The following is a 22,544-nucleotide window of genomic DNA, read 5'->3' on the forward strand; positions in this document are numbered from 1 at the left end:
GACATGAAGGCAGAGATGAGAGTTTTGCAACCACAGCCAAGGAACATCTGGAGACGCTGGACAGGGCAGAGAGGGATTCTCCAATGTGTCCCTGGATGCAGAGCAGCCCCGTGTCTGACCTTGATTTCTGACAACTGCTTCTGGAGCTGTGATAGAATAACTTTCTGTTGTTTTACACCATGATGTTTATGGTCATTTGTTAAACAACTCTAGGAAAGTAATACAGGTTTTAAAAGAAAACAAAAGGGGCTGATGGAAGCCAGATGCTAAAAGGTCTCACGCTGTCAAAACTATGTTTTTTGGGACTTCCTTGGTGGTCCAGCGATTAAGAATCTGCCTTCCAATGCAGGGAACTAAGATCCCACATGTATGGGGTAACAAGGCCCACACACCACAACTAGAGAAGCCCCCACCCCCACCCACCACCAGCCCCCAACCAATGCTGCAACAAAGAGCCTGTGGGCTGCACCTAAGATTCAACACAATCAAATAAAATAAATTAATTAAAAAAAATTATCCCCAGATTGATTTTATTAAAAAAATAAAAAAACTAGGTTCGTGGCAAGGAAAAGGCATCTAGGAGCTACATCCAGATTTCTACTCACAGAGACCACACAGAAGGTGTTCCTTCCTTACCAGCTAGAGTTGCAGTCAGCAGAGGACATCTGCTTCTATTGTCTGCCAACATCTCTTCTCAATACTTCTGATAAATAAAAAGTCCCTTTCCTACGGGAACCCACATTTTCTGTTCAGTCACTCAGTCGTGTCTGACTCTGAGACCCCACGGACTGCAGCATGCCAGGCCTCCCTGTCCATCACCAACTCCCGGAGTCCACTCAAACTCATGTCCATTGAGTCAGTGATGCCATCCAGCCATCTCATCCTCTGTCATCTTCTTTTCCTCCCACCTTCAATCTTTCTCAGCATCAGGGTCTTTTCCAATGACTCAGTTCTTCCCATCAGGTGACCAAAGTATTGGAGTTTCAGCTTCAACATCAGTCCTTCCAATGAATATTCAGGACTGATTTCCTTTAGAATGGACTGGTTGGATCTCCTTGCAGTCCAAGGGACTCTCAAGGGTCTTTTCCAACACCACAGTTCAAAAGCATCAATTCTTTGGTGCTCAGCTTTCTTTATAGTCCAACTCTCACATCCATGCATGACCACTGGAAAAACCATAGCCTTGACTAGACGGACCTTTGTTGCAAAGTAATGTCTCTGCTTTTTAATATGCTGTCTAGGTTGGTCATAACTTTTCTTCCAAGGAGTAAGCATCTTTTAATTTCATGGCTGCAATCACCATCTGTAGTGATTTTTGGAGCCCCCCCCAAAATAAAGTCTTTCACTGTTTCCATTGTTTCCCCATCTATTTCCCATGAAGTGATAGGACCAGATGCTCTAATCTTAGTTTTCAGAATGTTGAGTTTTAAGTCAACCTTTTCACTCCCCTCTTTCACTTTCATCAAGAGGCTCTTTAGTTCTTCTTCACTTTCTGCCATAAAGGTGGTGTCATCTGCATATCTGAGGTTATTGATATTTCCCCTGGCAATCTTGATTCCAGCTTGTGCTTCACCCAGCCCAGCGTTTCTCATGATGCACTCTGCATCTAAGTTAAATAAGCAGGGTGACAATATACAGCCTTGACATACTCCTTTTCCTATTCGGAACCGGTCTGTTGTTTCATGTCCAGTTCTAACTGTTGCCTCCTGACCTGCATACAGATTTTTCAAGAGGCAAGTCAGGTGGTCTGGTATTCCCATCTCTTGAAGAATTTCCCAGAGTTTGTTGTGATCCACACAGTCAAAGGCTTTGGCATAGTCAATAAACTTGAAAATTTTCTTCCAGTGGGGCTAACTCCTCCTCTTGTATCCCCCCAAATCTCATTCACAGAAATAGATATGGAGCCACAGCCTCACCAATCAGAGAATCCCATCATCTGGGTGCAGTGATTGATCCAAGTATGGACATGTGACTCAGGCCAGACCAATCAGAGAATCTTCTCTGGAACTCCGAGAAAAGACTTGGTCTCTCCACTAGGAGGCTTCGCTGGTGGAATGTGACCCTGGGGCTAAGGTTCTCTGAGGCAAACTTTGAGTTAAAGGATCCAGTAGCTTTGATCCAGTAGCTTTCCTTCTTTCTCTTTTTTTGTTTAACTAAGTTCTCAGTCTCTCTTGCTTATAAGCCAAACAGCTCTAACTAACTGGAGGCCCTGTCCTCCTGGTGACCTAAGCCAGACCACATGTAGCACATAGGGTTCATTTCACCGTCCCTAGACAAGTCTAGAGCAGACCTGAGTCTCAGAAGGGACTCTGCTCCCCCAGTGAGTCCCCTGCTGCTTCCTTCTTAGCCTGCTAAAGGGGCAGGGGTGGGTCTTCTTACTGTCCCAGCCGTGAGGGAGAAGAAAGAAGCAATCCCAAACGAAAAGAATCAAAAGAATCAAAGCCAAGAGAACTTCAAAGAGACACTGAACCCCCAAACGACCGGTTTTAACCAGCTTTGTTTATCCCTTTGAAAACACAATTCCCTAACGATGTGCCCCAATTTTGTGCTTGACCCAAACCCCGATCTCACTCTGTCTCACTCGATTTCACTCTGTTATTTGGTGCAAGAACAGAACTGATTGTAACTGATTCAAGCTGAAAACAGATTTATCAGAAGGCTGGGAGAACTGACTCCAAAAATGCAAAAGAACAAAAGGAGGATGAATCACAACCAAAATCAGGCCTCTGGACCAGTGTGGGGTACAAGCCCGAAAGCCAAAGGCTGACATCACTTCTCCCTGGGACTTCTGCCCGTCACCCCCGAGCCTAAAGGAGTTTTCCCACATCAAACCTCCAGGGGAGAGCACCAGATTGGCGTCGTGACTACCTGGAGGGATGCAAGGATGGAAAGTGTTTCAGGTGGGCTCTACCTCCTGCTGAGACGCCTATGGGGAAATTTCCTGAATATAAATTAATTTAAAAATATCTATGTTGTACTCTCTTGCATTGAAGCAGAGGGGAAAAGCTTGGAGAGGCCCCCTGCAGTCATTCGATTGTATAACAACAGTGCCCTCTACTGACAGATTAATGCTCTAGTGGAAAACAAGGGAAGCGTTCACACACCCCACTAAAAAGTCCAGTCCTGCTAAGATTCAGTCACACTTGGTTTCGTAATTTAGACCATTGCATAAAGCAAGAGAAAATTGCAAGATGCAAATGCTGTCCCATGAAAATGGATATAAAAAGGATTATGATTTATAATAGACATTAGCATGCATCAACCACAATCCTAGGACCGCAGCAGCGTCTGGTGCCCAGGATGGTTTAATAGGGTATCATCTAGTCAGGCCTGTCCTGACAGGGTGTGTACCCTAAGACCTACAGGACAAGATGGAGCCCACCAGGGCAGGTCTGGGGCGTGTAAAGAGGAAACCAGGGCGGCATGCCAGTTGTCAGGACACAAGGTGTGGAGGCAGGGAGGCATCACATGGAAACAGAGATCTCCCTTCCTGATTAGGCTCTTGACCTCTCTGTACTTTGGTTTTCTCATCTGTGAAATGGGAATCATTGTAGCACCTACCTTACAGGCTTGGTGTAAAGCAGGAAATACATAGGCGAGAAACTCCCACCTAGGAAGGAAGTTCTTAAGTCAGTCATCGTCAATTCAAGATTTAGTATTGTTGCTCTTCTTTACAATTATTGTTCTTAAAAACCTCAGAATCACCTCTGGCAAATGCAATCTTCAAATAGGATACCTTGTTCATGCTAAGCAGAGACCTTATTGTGTCAGATAGATTCTCTGGAATAACTAGACTTCTCAACTTTTCATAAATCCTCATTATGTGCTCTCTGGAGCCATAAGCACCTTTTGTTTTCCTGTCACAAATGATGGACAATATTTTAAAATGCTAATTGTGAGAAATGCTCAGGAAATATCTTCAGACCTCAGAGAAAGGTTGGAGAGATGTGAAAGGAAGGAGCGAGCCATGGGAGGAGAGACAGGCTCATTTCTAAGTGATGCAGGTGGAACAGCCACGGAGCAGGATCCCAGCAATGAATGCGAAGTGGAGAGAATGTCCTCAGAGAAAAAGTAAACCTTCCATCTAATCCTCTCCGAGCTGAGCCAAGGCAAGCTGTCAGAAGTTCTAGTTACAGGTCAATCCCTGAGGAATCTTGGGAAATGCTGCAAAGACGAAGTATTTTAAACAGAGTGAAGAATGAAGAGAGTATCAAATTCACACCCCCACAGAAACACAGAGGGAGGAAAAGACAGAAGGAAGAGAAAAGAAGGAAAAGAAAGACAAAGGAATGAAAAGGGAGGGGTACGGAGAAAGAAGGAAAAGCAAAGGGAGGGGAAAAATCCGCACGCTGTGGCTTAGATAAGACAAGAAAGATAGCCGGGGGCGGGGGGCGGGGAGGACTGCCCTGGTGGTCCAGTGGTTAAGAATCTGCCTTCCACCCATGGCGAATGCATGTTGATGTATGGCAAAACCAATACAATATTGTAAAGTAAAAAATAATAATAATAATAAAAATTTTAAAATAAAAAGCCAAAACTCTAAAAAAAAAAAAATCTGCCTTCCAATGCATTGTTAGTCGCTCAGTCGTGTCCAACTCTTTGTGACCCATGGACTGTAGCCCGCCAGGCTCCTCTATGCATGGAATTCTCCAGACATGAAAACTGGAGTAGGTAGCCATTCCCTTCTCTAGGGGATCTTCCCGATCCAGAGATTGAACTTAAGACCTATGCATTGCAGGTAGATTCTTCACCATCTGAGCCACCAAGCCAGGAGGTACGCAGTCCAGTGGCGGGAATGCGGGTTTGATCCTTGGCCGCTGAACTAAGATCTCACATTCCGTGGGACAACTGAGCCCAGGTTCTGCAACTAGAGAAGCCCCTGGGCAGTCAAAAAAAGAAAGGCATCCAGGGTTAAGGTTAAGTTATCCCAGGAATTTCTGACTAGGTTTTATAACAAGGAAATGAAAGTTAGGAGTTTCCAATTAACAGACAGTGGGTCTGTACCCATTCTTTTCTCTCCCCTTTCCCTCCCCTTTCTGAATCTCTACCTGGGAGGGAAGGAAGGGATTTTCACCTCCTCCCACCCCTGCCTCCAGCACCTCCTATGTGTAATTGGGTTGTTGTCAGTGGTGAAAGGACCAAGGTCAGTTCCACAAAGCCCCGCTGTAATAAAGAAGAACAAATCTGACTCCATATTGGATTTGTTTCTTTTATTCTAACCTTTGTATCGCTTTTTCTACAAGTTAATTGCTACAAAGGAATGTTGCCTATAGCTTAAAGTATACATAATGGCCCATCTCTGGGAACCCCATCTCCTGTGCCTTAATGTTAAACTAAAACATCTTTGCTCAGTTCACAGGAAACCTCCTGACCAAGCCCACGTAAGAATGACTGCAGGAAGAAAGAAATGAATACATCCCCTCTAGTCCCCAGAACCAGGAAATGTTTGCAACAACATATGGCATCACTGACTCGATGGACGTGAGTCTCAGTGAACTCCGGGAGTTGGTGATGGACAGGGAGGCCTGGCGTGCTGCAGTTCATGGGGCTGCAAAGAGTCGGACACAACTGAGAGACTGATCTGATCTGATCACCCTTTTTACTTTACATCCTCACCTCTGCCCCCACCTTTGTTCTGTAAAAGAAACTAGCATCCAAAACCCAGGTAAGATGGTTCTTTGGGACACTTGTCCACCATCATCTCAGCTTCTGAATAATATCACTATTCCTTGCGTCAATAATTTGTCTCTGGATTTATTGGTCTGTCATGTGGCCAGCAGTACAAGCTTGGATTCTGTGACACTGTCAGAGCCAAGGACAGATGGGGTGCAGCTGAGACCCTTGCTCACTTACTTTCGTCAATCAAGGTGTGTCCCTCTCCTTCCCTCTCTACTCCCCCTAACAGGCTTCCCTGTTAGGTAAAGTGGTAAAGAATCCACCTGCAGTGCAGAAGATGCAGGTTCAATTCCTGGGTTGGGAATATTGCCTGAAGAAGACAATGGCACCCTACTCCAGTATTCTTGCCTGGAGAAGTCCATGGACAGAGGAGCTTGGCGGGCTACAGTCCATGGACTCAGTAACTAAACGACAACTTCCTGTAACAAACACATTTGCAAGCTTCCAAATGTTACCGTTTCTATTGTTTAGCAATATCCAAATAATGCTTGCAAAAAAATGTGAATACTATGCAGGTTAAAAAGAGCCAAACAACTGAAATGCAACTGAGTTTTAATATACCTATAAAAAATATACAATTATCTGATCATCAGAAGTCCCTCATGATACATTTTACATTTCAAGAAATACAGTACAAGTAAGTAAAGAATCTGGATAATTTGTTAAATTGGATTAGACTAGTTCATAGTTTATCTCTTGTTATATGTAATTTCTTTTGAACTTTTAGGATATATTTGATCCTATAATTTTCCTCCAGATATATAAACAAAAATGACACATATTGCAAAAATATGAGAACTGGATTTTCTTTTTTTTCTTTTATCATTGCTTTTACTAAAGGTTGTTTTTAAAAAATCCTTTATTGTTAATACATTTAAAAATATGGGTATGAAGCATCATTTGAAATTATAATATCTTACATATTTACAGTGTTTAACAATATCCAAATGCTTGCATATGCAAATGTTGATTTTTCTAACAACCTTGGTGCAGAAGATAAGGCAACAGAAGATCAAAGGTTTAAGGTTACATATAAATAGCAAATTTTAAAACTAAGACCCAAATTTGGGCCTTTCTCATCCACCCACTGGTATTTCTCTCCTATCACATGGTAAACTGAATTCCTGTCATGAGCAGGAGGATAGAGAAGGTGATACTTTATAAGCACACTCTTATTTTACAAGTCAATTTTGTAAGTTATCATTCAAATTCCTCAATATTCTTCATGATTTCCATGTACTTCTATTCTTACCCATGTATTATGCTAAAGGAATTAGATAACCTCAAAAAAGCCAGAAAGAAACCTGAAAACTTCCTGCTGTGCTTTTCAAGGCAGCTCAATAGTTCAGTTTAAATAATACTTTAATTTTTTTTAAACACCTATTATAGAAAACTATACTAAAAGTTCTTCATTCCACATTCTAAGATCTAACTCTAATCTGAGGGAAAGAAAAAGATGGGGATGAGAATATATTGATAGTGTAAGGACAAAAATCCATTTATAAGTCTTGTCTTTGTCCATTTGCAGCTGTCTTCCATTACTACTCTTTTAGACAGACAGAGCACATAAATCCAGTCCAGTCTCGCTACCATGAAATTCAGCCTTAAGTCTGAACTCACCCTTCTCTGCAATTGGTGTGGTAAGTGTTAGGGTCTTCAAAAGATCCAGCGATTAAGTCAGCATTTATAGTCACTTATCATCTGTTTTGGAAAATGAAGTTCTTGGAATAAAATAACCTTAATAAATTAACTGAAACACACAGACCTCAGGTGTTTTTGAACATGTGAGTATCAACCCAATCAAACAAGACACCATGTGAGCAATTAAGTATTTGCCCATTATGATTAGAATTGCAGTTCACAGTATGCCCAATCTTCAGCCACGGGTTCTTCATACAGTCTGATGCAGCAAGTGTGGTATCAATTGTGGAAACGTTCCCCAGGGAAATGTTTGCACTCCAACATGTTCTTAAAAGCTGATAGAATGGATTTATCATAAGGCAAAACCATAAACAAGTTTTGGGTTTGATGGCCACAGAACCTATGTGCACCATGTCAATGTCTTATTCAAAGGGAGGTGTTTGATACAATTTGCTGCATCAGTGAATGTATAAATGAATGAATGAGAATTACAAAGGAATTTAGCAATTTGTACATGGCCAAAAGAACCCAAGTCCTGCTCTAGTGACGAAACCAATGCAATCTTCCTGCCACACTCGGTGGAGATTTTGAATCATCCAGTCACATCCCACTCCACTCTGCTTAATTATATGAACCACCGGCCCCACTAGAGTAGTACAGAAACAAACAAGAAATGGAGGAGCGAGAAAACCCTGGAGCCTAGCTTTCACTTTTAACCTGATTTTTTTTGGCTTCCAGGGTTGCTGCTCATTAAACAGGAAAAAAAAAAATGTTTGCAATTTTCAAAACATTTTGCATGTTAACTCATTCCAGATGCAAACAACTTCCAAGGCAAAAATCACTGGAGGGTTCGTGGTGAACAGGGCCTAGTTACCAAATGAGGTCACATAAAAATTAAAAAAACACTAAAGAATAAATAGTCCAATTCTGTCCCGGGGGCATGAGCTATGCAGCCCAAGTAAAAATTAAAACCAAATTACAGTCACTAATCAGCATTGCATAACACATCTGACTCATTTGCATACAATGCAATTATCCTGATAGAGGCTGAACTCAACACACCCAGCTGGGTTAGAGTGTCCCCAAGGATGTGAGCCATTGGTCTTTTTCCCTGTTCGTTGGCTGAATTCCCTCATGACCACGACAGCAAATAAAAACCACTCATCAACACCACACAGCACCACTAGACTTGGAACATTTGAAATAAAAGTGATGCAGATCGATGCATGGCTCACGTTCAGGCCCCCTCAGATGAACAAGAAACAGGCTGATTCTAGGTCAGTGCTCCATTTCTAGAACATCCTATTTGATCTCGAGTTTTAGAAAACCATAGTCATCTTATGCTATATAAAGAATTCTTCTTCTGCTTCTTTTGCTTCACCTTGGACTGGCAGAGGAAGGGGACATTTTGAGAGTATCTTCTTAGCACCAAGGTCCCTTTGGCCAGCAAGTGGCAGGGGGTGAACCCTTTCCTTAAAGATCCTGTTGTTTTTGGAAGCAGCTGACCCTGAGAAAGAGGTTGACAAGCATGATGGTGGCTGGTGGGTCTGAAGATTCCTTGGAAATCTGCTTGCAAAAGATGGCCTGGGTTCAGAACTGACCATGGTGAATCCGGTGTCAACATTTGTCTCTGCCTCCAGCTTCTCGAAGCTGTTTTCCCGGCCGAGGACCTTCATTCTGGCCCCGGGTTCGAGGTGAAGAGAAGACAGTTGCGGTTGGGATTCCGTGGCTGGGCTGCTGGGCTGAGCTGAGCCACCAGCGCTTTTCCACCAAGTGTTACTGGAACCGTCTGACACTGGCCGCCCACCAGGCTCAGGCAGCTCCACGGAGCTCACCTTGAACCTCCTGCCCCGAATCCTTCGACTCCTCAACTCTAGGGTCCTGATTGCAGAGACAGGGGTCAGCCTGGAGCCATGGGGAAGAGTGTCAGCTCCCAAGGTGCCATTCAGAAAAGGAGGCTCACCATTCCTCACACCAAGTCCTGGATTCAACTGGACCTACGGGACAAGGAGAAGAGTTAATGTTTTCCATTAAGTAAGTGCCAAGAACAGCTTCCCTGGTGGCTCAGAGGTTAAAGCGTCTGCCTGCAATGAAGGAGACCTGGGTTCGATCCCTGGGTTGGGAAGATCCCCTGGAGAAGGAAATGGCAACTCAATCCAGTTTTCTTGCCTGGAGAATCCCATGGATGGAGGAGCCTGGTGGACTACAGTCCATGGGGTCGCAAAGAGTCGGACACGACTGAGTGACTTCACTTCACTTTCAAAGAACAGATTACATCATACTCAGGCTTCTGCCATGCTGTGCTCATGCAGACTTTCAATAAAGTCAGTTGAACTGAATAGAAGTAAGAGGTACAGTCCTTCAACAGGATGAGCTGCCACCTTTGCTTCCTGGACATTATGTTCTACCTTTTTCTTTAATCTAATAAAGTTTTTCTCTTCTGGAACTGGAATCTGGCTATTTACACATTCAGAAATTGTTCAGGATTGATATTAGACTATGCAATCTAGAGGAGCCTCCGTGTCACTAATTTTTACCTGAACTCTATTGGAATTTTACAAGGCTGACCCTTCTCCTTTACATTTGAAGATTTCTCCTTAAATTTCTATGTCCACACATTCTTCTGGATTTTCTTTTTCCATCCACCCCTCTCAGTTTCATCACAGGACATAGTTCTTCAGTGCTAACCTGGGCCATCTTCTCTTCTCAGTCTGCACACTCTGTCAAGAAAATCTCATTAAATCCCATGCCTTCAACTATTATCTAACTGATGAAGGCATCGGAAAGTCATTATAGTTCAGATCCATCTCTTAAGCTTCAGACTTATCTATCCAACCGTCATCCAGGCACAAGCTCCTAAAACTCAACATGTCCAAAGGTGAACTCATCGCCCTCCTCTCACTAAATCTATTCTGCTAACTCTTCTCCCTCTCATAGAACCTGGCATCATTTGCTTCATGCTAGCCAAGCAAGAGCTTCATTTTCCCCTCCTCATCCTCCATGTCACCCATTCCCATGGACTCTGTCTTCCAAAGACTTCTCGGGTCTTCCTGTCCCTCCATGTCCACTGCCATTAACCCTAGGGCAGATGTCAGCATCACTCGTTGAAATACTGCAACAGCCATCTGTCGGGACACCTCATGGGTGCTCCTGGCCTCCCTCTAATCCATTCTCCACTCTACAACCAGAGGAGCTTTGAAAACAGTTTTATCATGTCACCCTCCTGCTTCAAGTGGCTCCCTGCTCTTCTTAAGATAAAATCAAATCCCTTAAATAGACCACCATACCCTTCAGGGCTTCCCTGGTGGCTCAGATGGTAAAAAATCTGCCTGCAATATAGGAACCCAGGTTCAATCCCTGGGTCGGGAAGATCCCCTGGAGAAGGACATGGTAACCCACTCCAGTATTCTTGCCTGGAGAACTCCATGGACAGAGGAGCTTGGTGAGCAATAGTCCATGGGGCCTCATAGAGTCGGACACAACTAAACAACTAACACTTTCTTTATTTTTCATACCCTTCACAGCAAATAGATGGGGAAACAATGGAAACAACGACAGACTATTTTCTCGGGCTCCAAAATCATTGTGGACAGTGACTGCAGCCATGAAATTAAAAGATGCTTTCTCCTTGGAATAAAAGCTATAACAAACCTAGACAGAGTATTAAAAAACAGAAATATCACTTTGCCGACAAAAGTCCATATAGTCAAAGCTATGGTTTTTCCGAGTTGGACCATAAAGAAGACTGAGCACCAAAGAATTGATGCTTTCAAATTGTGGTGCTGGAGAAGACTCTTGAGAGTCCCTTGGACAGCAAAGAGATCAAACCAGATAATCCTACAGGAAATCAACCCTGAATATCCATTGGAAGGACTTATGCTGAAGCTGAAGCTCCAGTATTTTGGCCACCTGATGTGAAGAGCCATCTCATTGGAAAAGACCCTGATGCTGGGAAAGATTGAAGGCAGGAGAAGAACAGGGCAACAGAGGATGAGATGGTTGGGTGGCATCATCAACTCAATGGACATGAGTTTGAGCAAACTCCAGGAGATAGTGAAGGACAGGGAACCCTGGCATGCTGCAGTCCATGGGGTCACAATGAGTCAGACATGCCTGATAAACTGAACAACAACGAATACCCTTCACAGTCTGGCCTTTCTTACTCCAGCTTAATTCACCCCTTCTTCCTCTTGTCAAAATTGAGCCTTTTTCAATTCTTGGAACATTATTTGTTCTTTCCTAATGCCAGTGTTTGTGTATATTATTTCCTCTGTCTGGGATATGTCACCTCTGACTCTTTTTCCTGAAAACTCCTACCTTTCGTCAACTCCAAGCTTACACATCATTTCCTCCTAGAAGCCTTCTCCGTGTTACTGAATCTGGGTTGTTGTTCAATCGCTAAGTCACGTCTGACTCCTTGTGACCCTTTGGACTATAACCAGCCAAGATCCTTTGTTCATGATTTTTCAGACAAGAATACTGGTGTGGGTTCCATTTCCTTCTCCAGAGATCTTCCTGGACCAGGGATTGAACCTGTGTCTCCTGCATTGGCAGGCAGATTCTTTACCACTGAACGACCAGAAAAGAAAGTGAAAGTGAAAGTGAAAGCCGCTCAGTGGCATCTGACTCTTTGCGATCCCATGTAGCCTGCCAAGCTCCTCTGTCCATGGAATTCTCCAAGCAAGAATACTGGAGTGGGTTGACATTTCCTCCTCCAAGGGATCTTCCTGACCCGGGGATCAAACTGGTGTGTCCTGCATTGCAAGTCAATTCTCTACCATGAGCCACCAGGGAAGCCATCAGAGGTGCCCCTAAATATTGGTTCTGTCACTTATTAGTTGTGGGACTTGAAACAAGTTACCTAATTTTTCTGTACCTTGGTTTCCTCATACATAGAAGGAGATGATAATAAGTACCAATGTCAGAGAGTTGCTGAGAAGTTTAAACTGTAACAGTGCCCAGGACACAGTGTTCCTAAACATCAGTTGGCTACTCTCATCATCATTAATCATACTACTTGCTGTCCTGGCAGCCTGTACTTTCCGTATCCTAGTAGTCACCATGCTATTCTGCAGTTGTGTGCTCAAATTCTCTAGATCTTCTTCTAGACTTTGCCAACTGGAAGAGTTAGGACTTTATACACCATCTTGATCACTATATCTCCAGTACTTAGCACAATGCCCAACATGTGGTAAGTAATCACTAGATGTCTGTTGGATAAATAAATAAAGCTTAATGCCTATCAAATTGTTTGTGTGTAGAAATGTATGTCCCCTAATTATTGGCCATTAAGTGGATACAAAGTCTTTTCAAGAAACTGCAGAAGGACATCCATCCTATGGATGGTCATTTCTGCAATCTTTAAGAGAGAGAACATCAACTTTTCCTTTTTTTAAGAGAAGTCCTTAGACCATATGGTAGAAGAAAGTACAAAATTTTTACTATAGAAATGCAGGTTGTACAGTTGGAGTGAAGAATTTTCAGGAGAAACATAATGCTGAGTGATTGAGATAAATCTCAAGAGAAAATGAAGCTTCTCTTGCCAAATAAGCAATTGAAATGCATTTGTAGAGATTCTGTTTATTTAGAGCACATCTTTCTAAGAAATATTTGTAAAATGTTACAGATTGAGAGCTAGGTGTTTTCGAGTTTCAGGGAACATTAGCAAATACCTTGATGAACAGGAAGATTATTTGTCACACATTTGGCTCCAAACACTTGAGAAATAAGAGACTGCATCACTGAAACATGATCAAGCTGTTAAGGAAAATCTGACATCACGCAGGGAAAAAAATATTGTCTCTTACTAAAAGTGATTCTAAGAAATAGCAAGAAGATTTCTCCTACATTGAGGAAAAAAAAAAAAGACTGCATGGTTCCCACATGTGTGGCCAAAAAGAAAAAAGGCCTTCTTTCCAGGGAAACTAGTCAACCCAAGTCTAACATGCTGGTGTATCATCATAGCCTAACTGACCTACAGAAGCTGAAACTCTAATACTTTGGCCACCTAATGCGAAGAGCTGACTCATTTGAAAAGATCCCAATTCTGGGAAAGATTGAGGGCAGGAGGAGAAGGGAATGATAAAGGATGAGGTGTTTGGATGGCATCACTGACCAATGGACATGAGTTTGGATAAACTCTGGGAGTTGGTGATGGACAGGGAAGCCTGGCATGCTGCAGTCCATGGGGTCGCAAAGAGTTGGACATGATTGAGTGACTGAAGTGAACTGACCCGTGGAAGAGGAATACCCAACTCCAGCTTCATCTAGCCTTTCATGTGAGAGAAGTGAAGTATTCAACTCTAGCCCACTCTAGCCATTCTCTTCCACCTAAGAGAGAAAAAACGTGTAAACGCTTGTGAAGTTCAAGGCATAGACTCATTAAGACTGAGACCTAATCTTATAATGACTCCCTTCCCCCAACTCCTTGCCACCACATTAGTAAAGCATTATTTACAGCTGTTCCTATGTCTCCTACATCATCCTGGCTATCAGGGGAAAAAAAAATTACAAGACATTACAAAAGGTAAAAAGGCACAGTGAAAAGACAGAGCAAGTATCAGAATCAGATGTTGCCGGGGACCAGCCCCGGCTGAACCAGGGTATTCGAAGGAGAGACGGCGTAGGCGAAGATCAGGAAACAATTGCTTAATTAAATGTTAATTAAGGATATAAAGAGTAATAGAATGAGGATAGCTCAGTAGGAAAATTCAGTGAAGAAAAGAGGCTGAAATAAGGATAGCTCAGTGAGGAAATTCAGTGGAGAAAAGAGGCTGAATAATTCAGCCAGAAGGTAAGAGAAAGAACGACATGGTGAGACCAAGTTTCGGTGAACAAGGCCCGCACTTTATTTTTCAAAGTAGTTTTTATACCTTAAGTTATGCACAGAGGATAATGGGGGAAGGGGTAGAGTCTTGCAGCAAACCAGGCTTTCTTCCTGCAAACTTATCATATGCAAAAGCTTAGGTGATTTGCATCATCTTCTGGCCCGGAGGCCTGTTAACATTTTAAGACCTTTTCTTCAGAAAACTTATTTTTCTCTAAAGGTGATTGGTCAGGAGCCACCCTCCAAAAGCATTAGATAAAGTTGCATTCGTACAGCGCAAAGGTGTGGTGGGCTACAAAAAGAATTAACTCAAGGGTCCCAGGTTACAAACATTAAAGCTACTATTTACACCAATTATATTAACCAATACACTGCCAGGGACACAGCAGGTAAGGGATATGGAAACTTAGCAGCAAACATTGGCCCAACAAGTGAAAATCCCTTCACTAATACAATTTCTAATCAATCTTTTAACTACTCAAAAGAATCTGTGTTTAGACAGTTTAGAACATCTCCTGCCTCTCACAGTTGGGAGGCTCTGAACAATCACATGTGGCCGGAAAAACCTATTCAGGCAGGCTAGAGGATTTCCAAAGGAGTTTGTAGGTTAAACACTGTCACACCCAGGAATTATTAACTGGAGCTGTAAGCTAACTTTTTTCAGAGAGGTAGTGGGGGACAGCCCCCCGTAAAGTCAGAGGTGTAGGTGAAAGCACAAAGCAGAAAGTAGGCAGACTCTGGTTTTGGGGGTAGATTGCTCGAGAATTTCCAGGGAGACTCCTGAGGCTTGATCCCGCCTTTGCGTATGCCAAGCCTCCTTCCTCATGACCTTTGTCATGGGCGGAGTTCCTCACGCTGGCTACCGGCAGTGACAGAATTCCAGTTGAGCTATTCCAGATCCTGAAAAGTGCTGCACTCAATATGCAATATGCACTCAATATGCAATATGCCGGCTCCCGGCAAGATGTGGCAGGGATGTTGGAATTATCAGGCCAGTAATTTAAAATAATTCTGATTAATATACTAAAGACTCTAATGGATAAAGTAAATAGCATGCAAGAACAGATGGCAATCTGAAAAGAGAGATGGAAGTCCTAAAAGAAGAACCAAAAAGATTAAAAAACAAAAACAAAAAAACACTGTAACAGAAATAAAGAATGACTTTAATGGGCTTCTTAGTAGACCAAACACAGCTGAGGAAACGATCTCTGAGCTAGAGGACATACCAATAAAATCCTTGAAAAAGAAAAACAGAGAGGAAAACACAGGCTGAAACAAAACCTACAAATCAGAATGGACAACCTAAAAACTGGGACAACTACAAAAGGAGTAATTGACATACAATGGAAATACCAGAAGAAGAGAGAATGAAATACTAGAAATATTTGAAACAATAATGACTGAGAATTTCCCCACATTTATGAAAGTCACTCAGTCATGTCCAACTCTTTGCAACCCCATGAACTATACAGTCCATGGAATTCACCAGGCCAGAATACTGGAGCTGGTAGCCCTTCCCTTCTCCAGGGGATCTCCCCAACCTAGGGATCAAATCTAGGTCTCCCTCATTGCAGGCAGATTCTTTACCAGCTGAGCCACCAGGGAAGCTCAAGGAGTGGATAGCCTATCCCTTCTCCAGAGGATCTTCCCAACCCAGGAATTGAACTGGGGTCTTCTGCATTGCAGGCAGATTCTTTACCAGCTGAGCTACCAGGGAAGCCCCCCTAATTTATGTCAAACACCCAACAACAGTTACATCCACTAAGGAGTGAGACTGTAGGATGAAAACTGCCAAGTGGAGAAGAGGGTAGCCCAAGGTATGCATTCAATAAGTATTTGGTGAATGAATAAACACTGACATTCCTGATCACGTATTCAGACATGCATTCATTACCGAGCATCTACTATGTACCCTAATATCAATCTCTCAAAAACACATATCCCAGGCTCTGAGAAGCATCAGACGGTCTGCACTGACAAGAGGTCATATAGGAAAAGACATGGAGAGAGACACAGCATCCTTCTTACGCAGACAATAACTACACTACAGTTTCCACTTTACAAAGCATCTCCATGTATATCCCCCGTTTTGATCTCATAATGCAAATTGTACATGTCACTACCATTCAGAGGCTCTATCAGTGACTGCTGATTATAGTCAGGATAAAATAGAAGCTACTTGGCAAGGCTTTTGCTCATTCACCCAAGAATGGTTTTGCCTACCATGTGCCAGACATTGTTGTAAGTACTGGGAATACAGGAGTGGACCAAAAATGGTCCCTGTCCCCATGGTGCTTACCCCCAGTGGCTGGCCACGTGCCTGAGGATGTGGCCTCTGCCCACCTCCCCATCCTCTTCCCCTAACCCCCTCCCTTCTCTCCAGCCACATGGGGCTATAGGGTGCTTTCTGAACATAATGGCTAAGAAAATGCTATTCTACACGTTCTCACCCATCATCTCCTCCATTCAGAACACTTTCCTCTCGTCTCCATCTGGCTACTTCCTTCTGGGCTCTCCAGTTCAGGCAGGGCCAGGTCTCACCCCTCGGGGAAGCTTTGCCCACCACCCTCACTGGATCTAGCAAACCACCCCCTGCAACCCCCTCAACACACGTCCATCCCGGCCCTGAGGAAGGGTTACATGTGGAGAAGTGAACTTGTGATTATGACTCTCCTGTAAATGCATTCATGCATGCTCAGTCCCTCAGCCATGTCTGTCTCTTTGTGACCTCATAGACTGTAGCCCAACAGGCTCCTCTGCCCATGGAGTTCTCCAGGCAAGAATACTGGAGTGGGTTGCCATTCCCTTCTCCAAGCGATCTTCCTGACCCAGGGATCAAACTCGGGTCTCCTGCATTGTATTATTTTTTTCCGTGGTGGACATCAGTCATTTGTGCTACCCATAATTTGTCCCCTCACTGATCTTCCCTGGGAATTCTTGTTCCCCCTCCCCCAGGAGTCCCAAGAGAGTCTGAGTCCAGAAAAAAACCTAAGGATGCAGGAGAGGAGTGCCTCTGCCTCAGAACTAAGCTATCCACAGAACCCCATTCCCTTGAGTGAGTGACTGAGTGCATTTGACAGAGAAGAGAGTCTGATCCAAGTTGGTACAACTGACGTGAAGTCCAGAAATTTTAGGGGACCCTTGTGGGGTGAAGAACTCAAATGGATCATCTTCAGAGTTGCTGGCAGCCAGCTGCTGACCACAGTGGCCTATTTGGGGAAGTAACAGAGCTCAGAGTCAGCTCCACGGCCTCCTTCTTAAGACCCAGGCTACTTATGCACAAAAAACAATTTAAGAACAGACTTATGGTCACGGGGCAGGGAAGGAAGGAGAAGGTGGGATATATGGAGAGAGTAACATGGAAGCATATGCACTAACATATGTAAAATAGATAGCCAATGGGAATTTGCTGTATAACTCAGGGAACTCAGACCGGGGCTCTGTAACAATTTAGAGGGGTGGGATGGGGAGGAAGGTTCAAGAGAAGGGGACATATGTATACCTATGGCTGATTCATCTTGATGTTTGACAGAAAGCAACAAAATTCTGTAAAGCAATTATCCTTAATTAAAAGATAAATAAATTTATTTAAAAAGATAAAAAATTTTAATTTTAAAAAAGAAATAAAATTAAGGCTTGCACACACATGCACGCACACACACGCACGCGCACACACACACACGCTCACACAAAACCAATGCATTTACCCCTCATTCTCTCTCCCCACAAGGAAGTTTGCAATGGGTTTCATATCCTGAAAAATTCACCCCATTATAGGAGTGAAGTAGCTATAACGTGTTATCTTATATAGTGTATTATATCCGATCCTTTGTACATGAATTCTTCAGGGACTTTTATATGACACCAGAAATAGAAGTTCCCAGAAGATAATTCCCCATTTCGTTTGCAAAAGCCTAACCTCATTGACATTTATCCAAAAAACTATTCTGCACTCCCCAAATTCAACCTAACTTTCCAATGGAGCTAAGCTGTATAAGCCATGATTCAGAAGTAAAAATGTCAGGTAGCCTTTAGAACACAAATGTCTCTCCTGCTGCACGCACTTATTATATTTTTGCTCGACAGCGAGATTTGAATTCTGGAGATTAAGACTGAAGGAAAATTTTTAGATGCCTTGCAAATTAGTGAATTATATAATAAGCAACTAACAGAAACAGTGTCTATCTGCCTTATGTGAATGAGAAGGTAAAGGATTTAGAGATCGTTTCATATAGAATAAGTATGACTCATATTTTATTAATAACTCAAAGCTGATGAGAACAAAATTAATCAAAGGGAAGGATAATTCATCTTCTAGCCTGTTTTTACCTTATCCAGTAGGTCTTAAAGCACTTCCTGACCATTTCTCAAGGACAGAAACTTTGCTGTGAATATCACGTACACCTCCCTGCCTACACACACTTACACAGAGTACTGGACTGCAGTGGTTAACTGCCTGGTTTCTGAGCCAGGTAAACACTTAATCTTGTGTCTTGAGCAAGTAGCTGGTACCTCTACTCCTTGGTTTTGCCTTTTGTAAAACTTCCTAGGTTGTAAGAAGGACTAAATAAAATAATCAAAGTGAAATACTTAGTCTAGGGCATAATATAAACAATAAGAGCTAAAATTGCTTTCTGGGCACTATCTTAAGCTCTTTATAAATGTCAGGTCACTTAGTGTAAATAACAACCTGTCCTCTAGGAAGATGTTATACTACCCTCATTGTGCTAACAAAGGAACCAAGGTTCAAAAATCATGGTGCTACTAAGTGGCAAGGTTCAACTGCCACATAATGTAGTATAAGACATGACACGTGGTAACTGTAATTATGCTTGCTTTCAGTAGGATGCTTACCAGAAGATCTTTTAATTCAAGCTTTTCTCAATTTTGAAGGGTTCTAACCATCTAACTTGATTTGGGGTAAATTTTGACAGTGATGCAAGATACTTTAAAGTTAAGTCCATAGGACGGCATATTTAACATTTGTTGTTGTTTCTGTTTTAGTCACTAAGTCATGTCTGACTCTCTGTGATCCCATGGACTGTAGCCCACCATGCTTCTCTGTCCATGGGATTCTCCAGGCAAGAATACTGGAGTGGGTTGCCATTTCCTTCTCCATGAGATTGTCCCAAGCCAGGGCTCGAACCCACGTCTCCTACATTGGCAGGAGATTGGCAGATTCTTTATAACTGAGCCACTAGGGAAGCCCAACATAATTAACATTCCCAACTTTAATTATAACTTCAGCTTTCTTAGGTTCACATGGAAAGAACTAATGAAATTTCTGAACCGGAAGATGGGCAAAATATTTGTGTCTAGTTGAGGAACATGGTTAAAGAAAAATCTGAAAAATGGGACATTGTCTGAGTCTACTGCAAACTACATGCTGTAAGCTACCAGGTCACAGCAGCTGAACTTCCTCTTCTGTCAGATGAGGGGATTTGATTAAATCAGTGACTCTCAACTGTGCTATAAGTTACATATTAGCATTATCCAAGGAGCTTTCAAAAACTACCCAAGCCTGGGTGCCCCCAAAGATTCCAGTCTAACTGATCTGGGGTGAAGTCATGACATGAGGAGGTTTGAAAGCTCCCCAGAGATCCTGGTATTCAAACAAGGTTGAGAACCACGACATTACTTCATCTCTTGGCTGTCAAATCACACGGCTACATGGGCATCTAGAGATCACAGAGACCAAACAGACATACCTGAAGCAGAATCTTGTTGCCGTCATAGTCCTGTGTTTGCCACCGGGTGCGGCTGATGGGGACACAGGGATGGGGTAGAAGAGGCACTAACTGGCCAATCTCCTGGACCTTGAACTGCAACACTGAAGCCTCTTTGGGGTCCACCGATGTTCCAAGGGGCAGCTGCTTCAGGGAGAGCTGCAGGGCAAAGGTCTCAGTGGAGTAGAGCACGAAGAAACAGAAGTTGCTCTTTTGCAAGGTGGCTTCTCTCTGCAGGATCATTGCGTAGAGCCGGATGGCGTCTTCGTAGTTATCAAAACTGCAGTAGAGTGTCACTCTCAGGATCTCGGTGCCACAGTGCACCTGCCTCACACCCCAGATGGGCATCTGGCTGTCCAGGCTGTAGAATTCCTGATTGGCAAGAATGTAGGGGCAGGGTCTTCCCTGGGCGTTCTGAGTGGGGTAGCACTGCCATGGCCAATGCTGTAAGGAGTCCAGCACGTGGAATAGCCTCTCCTCACCTAGGTTCTCCTTCAAGAAAAGCAGAACAGACATCCCCGGGAAGCGTGACCGCTTGGAGTGGCACTTGTCATAGTATTTCACTGGACTGGCCCGCTCGGACACAAGAAAGAGACGGATATCTGGGCAAATGCAGTCTAGGAGCCGATCCAGGGTTTGCTGCAAAAGCAAGCCCTGCCCCGCGTTGGCCAGCAGGTGGACAGTCATGGCCGGGGGCTCCGGTGTCTCATCCATCGTGGGTGCTGAGGATGACAAAGGATGCTGGCGAACGGGGCCCGCAGGTCCAGCTTCTGAAATGAATTGGAGGGGCGGGAGCTTCCTACACTCAGCCTTCAGCCCAACAGGAAAGCTTCAGGACTTCAGAGCCATGCTCTTACCCTGTATGCCTGGTTGCTGCTGGCCACACTGTAAACGAATCTCCACAGATTCGGGGACAACAGCCTCCATGCAACACACACCAGCAGCGGGGTCCATGTCATCCAGCCGGTGTATAATGTAACTGCGGGTACAGGGCTGTGTCAGGCGCTCCCTGGGTTTCTGTTTGACCTAAAAACCTATAATCCTGAGAAACACTCGAGTGGGTGGTTCTTACAGACACTCAGTAAAGGAAATGACCAGGCAAAAAGGAATAAGAGTCGGCTGTGAGAGGCTGATAGCAATCTGTTTAGTTGAAAAGACATCCATTTTCTGGACCCACAATGGGTTCTGGTTTCCTCCTTCCCTCCCTCCCTGTTTACAGTAGCTGCCAGGCCACCTGAACACAATGATTGCTTTAAAACAATCCTCCCAACTTGTCCCTTGGCCAGGAATTTTCCCCCTTTGTCTTTTTATTTTCTTCTTGAACAATGGATGCCTGGGCTTTGAAGAGAAGTTATTATATCCAAATAATTTTAACTGTTCACTGAAAATGATTCTCTCTGCTGCTAAGTATATTCAAAAGATATTTACTCAAGCCCATTCTTTAGAAAGAATGAGAGCTTTCTAAGGTCAATAATAATCCTTGTTCACTCTGTTGAGGATTTACTACATACCGGTCATAAACTGTTTTAGAACTTTACGTAAATTGGTTTAATCCTCCAGCAAACCTACGAAGAGACCATTGTCCCCAAATTACTGAAAAGGAAACTAAGGCACAGAAAAGTCACGTAACTTGCTCAAGGTGTCAGAGCTAAAAGTGGCTGAGGGAACATTTGAATCCAGAAACTGAGTGAGTGGCCCCCCTGTGAGTCAGGGAGAAGGTACCTCTCTGGGACCCAGATGTCCCAGACTGGACTTTCTCCCTGAATATAAGGAAAGGCTGCCCAAGCAAGTTCTCATTGCTGTTGAATCTCAAAATGAATAATCCTCAATAAGAACATCCAAGCTCTAAATATATAAACTTCCCTGATGGCTCAGATGGTAAAGAATCTGCAATGTAGGAGACCTGGGTTCGATTCCTGGGTTGGGAAGATCCCTTGGAGGAGGGCATGGCTAATACTCAATAACACCCAAGCTCTAAACATAACACCTACCCTAATGTGTTCTAAATATCCATTTAAAAATCATTTGGAATTCTGATAGCTGTGCTACTAAAAATGTGGACAAGCACATTTTTCTAACTGTAATTTTTTTAATGAGAAATTTATTAACACTTTTAGTGCAATTCAGGAGACCCCAGTTCAATTCCTGGGTTGGGAAGATCTGCTGGAGAAGGGATAGGCTACCCACTCCAGTATTCTCAGGCTTCCCTTGTGGCTCAGTTGGTAAAGAATCTGTCTGCAATGTGGGAGACCTGGGTTTGATCCCTGGGTTGGGAAGATCCCCTGGAGAAGGAAAAAGGTACCCACTCCAGTATTCTGGCCTGGAGAATTCCATAGACTGTATAGTCCATGGGGTCCAAAGAGTCGGACATGACTGAGCAAATTTCATACTCACATAACGGAACATCATGTGACTTGATAAATCACAAGTTAAAAAGCACTTCTGTGGTGAAAAACAAAACACAATAAAGTTAAGGTATAACTTACTCTAGCTTCATTTTATATATGTTGATTGCTTTAACAGTACAAGAACCAAATTTAACATCACGTATTGTTATCTGTAGGGCTTCCCTGATGGCTCAGGTGGTAAAGCGTCTGCCTGCAACTCGGGAGACCTGGCTTTGATTCCTGGGTTGAGAAGGTCCCCTGGAGAAGGAAGCGGCAACTCACTCCAGT

The 22,544-nt window shown here is 43.4% G+C and overlaps 1 protein-coding gene across 1 annotated transcript; it reads right to left on the reverse strand.

Annotated features, from left to right (window-relative positions):
- Positions 1-6,211: 6,211 nt before the first annotated feature.
- Positions 6,212-21,971, reverse strand: FAM124B (family with sequence similarity 124 member B). The gene is made up of 2 exons (XM_027514789.1): positions 19,852-21,971; positions 6,212-9,314 (listed from the first exon to the last, which is right to left on the reverse strand). The coding sequence occupies exons 1-2, from the start codon at positions 20,581-20,583 to the stop codon at positions 8,661-8,663; spliced, it is 1,386 nt and encodes a 461-aa protein (XP_027370590.1). The 5' UTR covers positions 20,584-21,971; the 3' UTR covers positions 6,212-8,660.
- Positions 21,972-22,544: the final 573 nt, after the last annotated feature.

This window comes from Bos indicus x Bos taurus, chromosome 2, assembly GCF_003369695.1.
Source record: "Bos indicus x Bos taurus breed Angus x Brahman F1 hybrid chromosome 2, Bos_hybrid_MaternalHap_v2.0, whole genome shotgun sequence".
NCBI lineage: Eukaryota > Metazoa > Chordata > Mammalia > Artiodactyla > Bovidae > Bos > Bos indicus x Bos taurus.

Bases quoted from the DNA above. Each gene is read 5' to 3' on its own strand.
- FAM124B (XM_027514789.1), bottom strand. From the start codon at position 20,583: ATGGATGAGACACCGGAGCCCCCGGCCATGACTGTCCACCTGCTGGCC. The intron at 9,315-19,851 runs GTATGTCTGTTT...CTTGTCCCGTAG, and splicing joins GCAACAAGATTCTGCTTCAG to GTCCAGTTGAATCCAGGACT.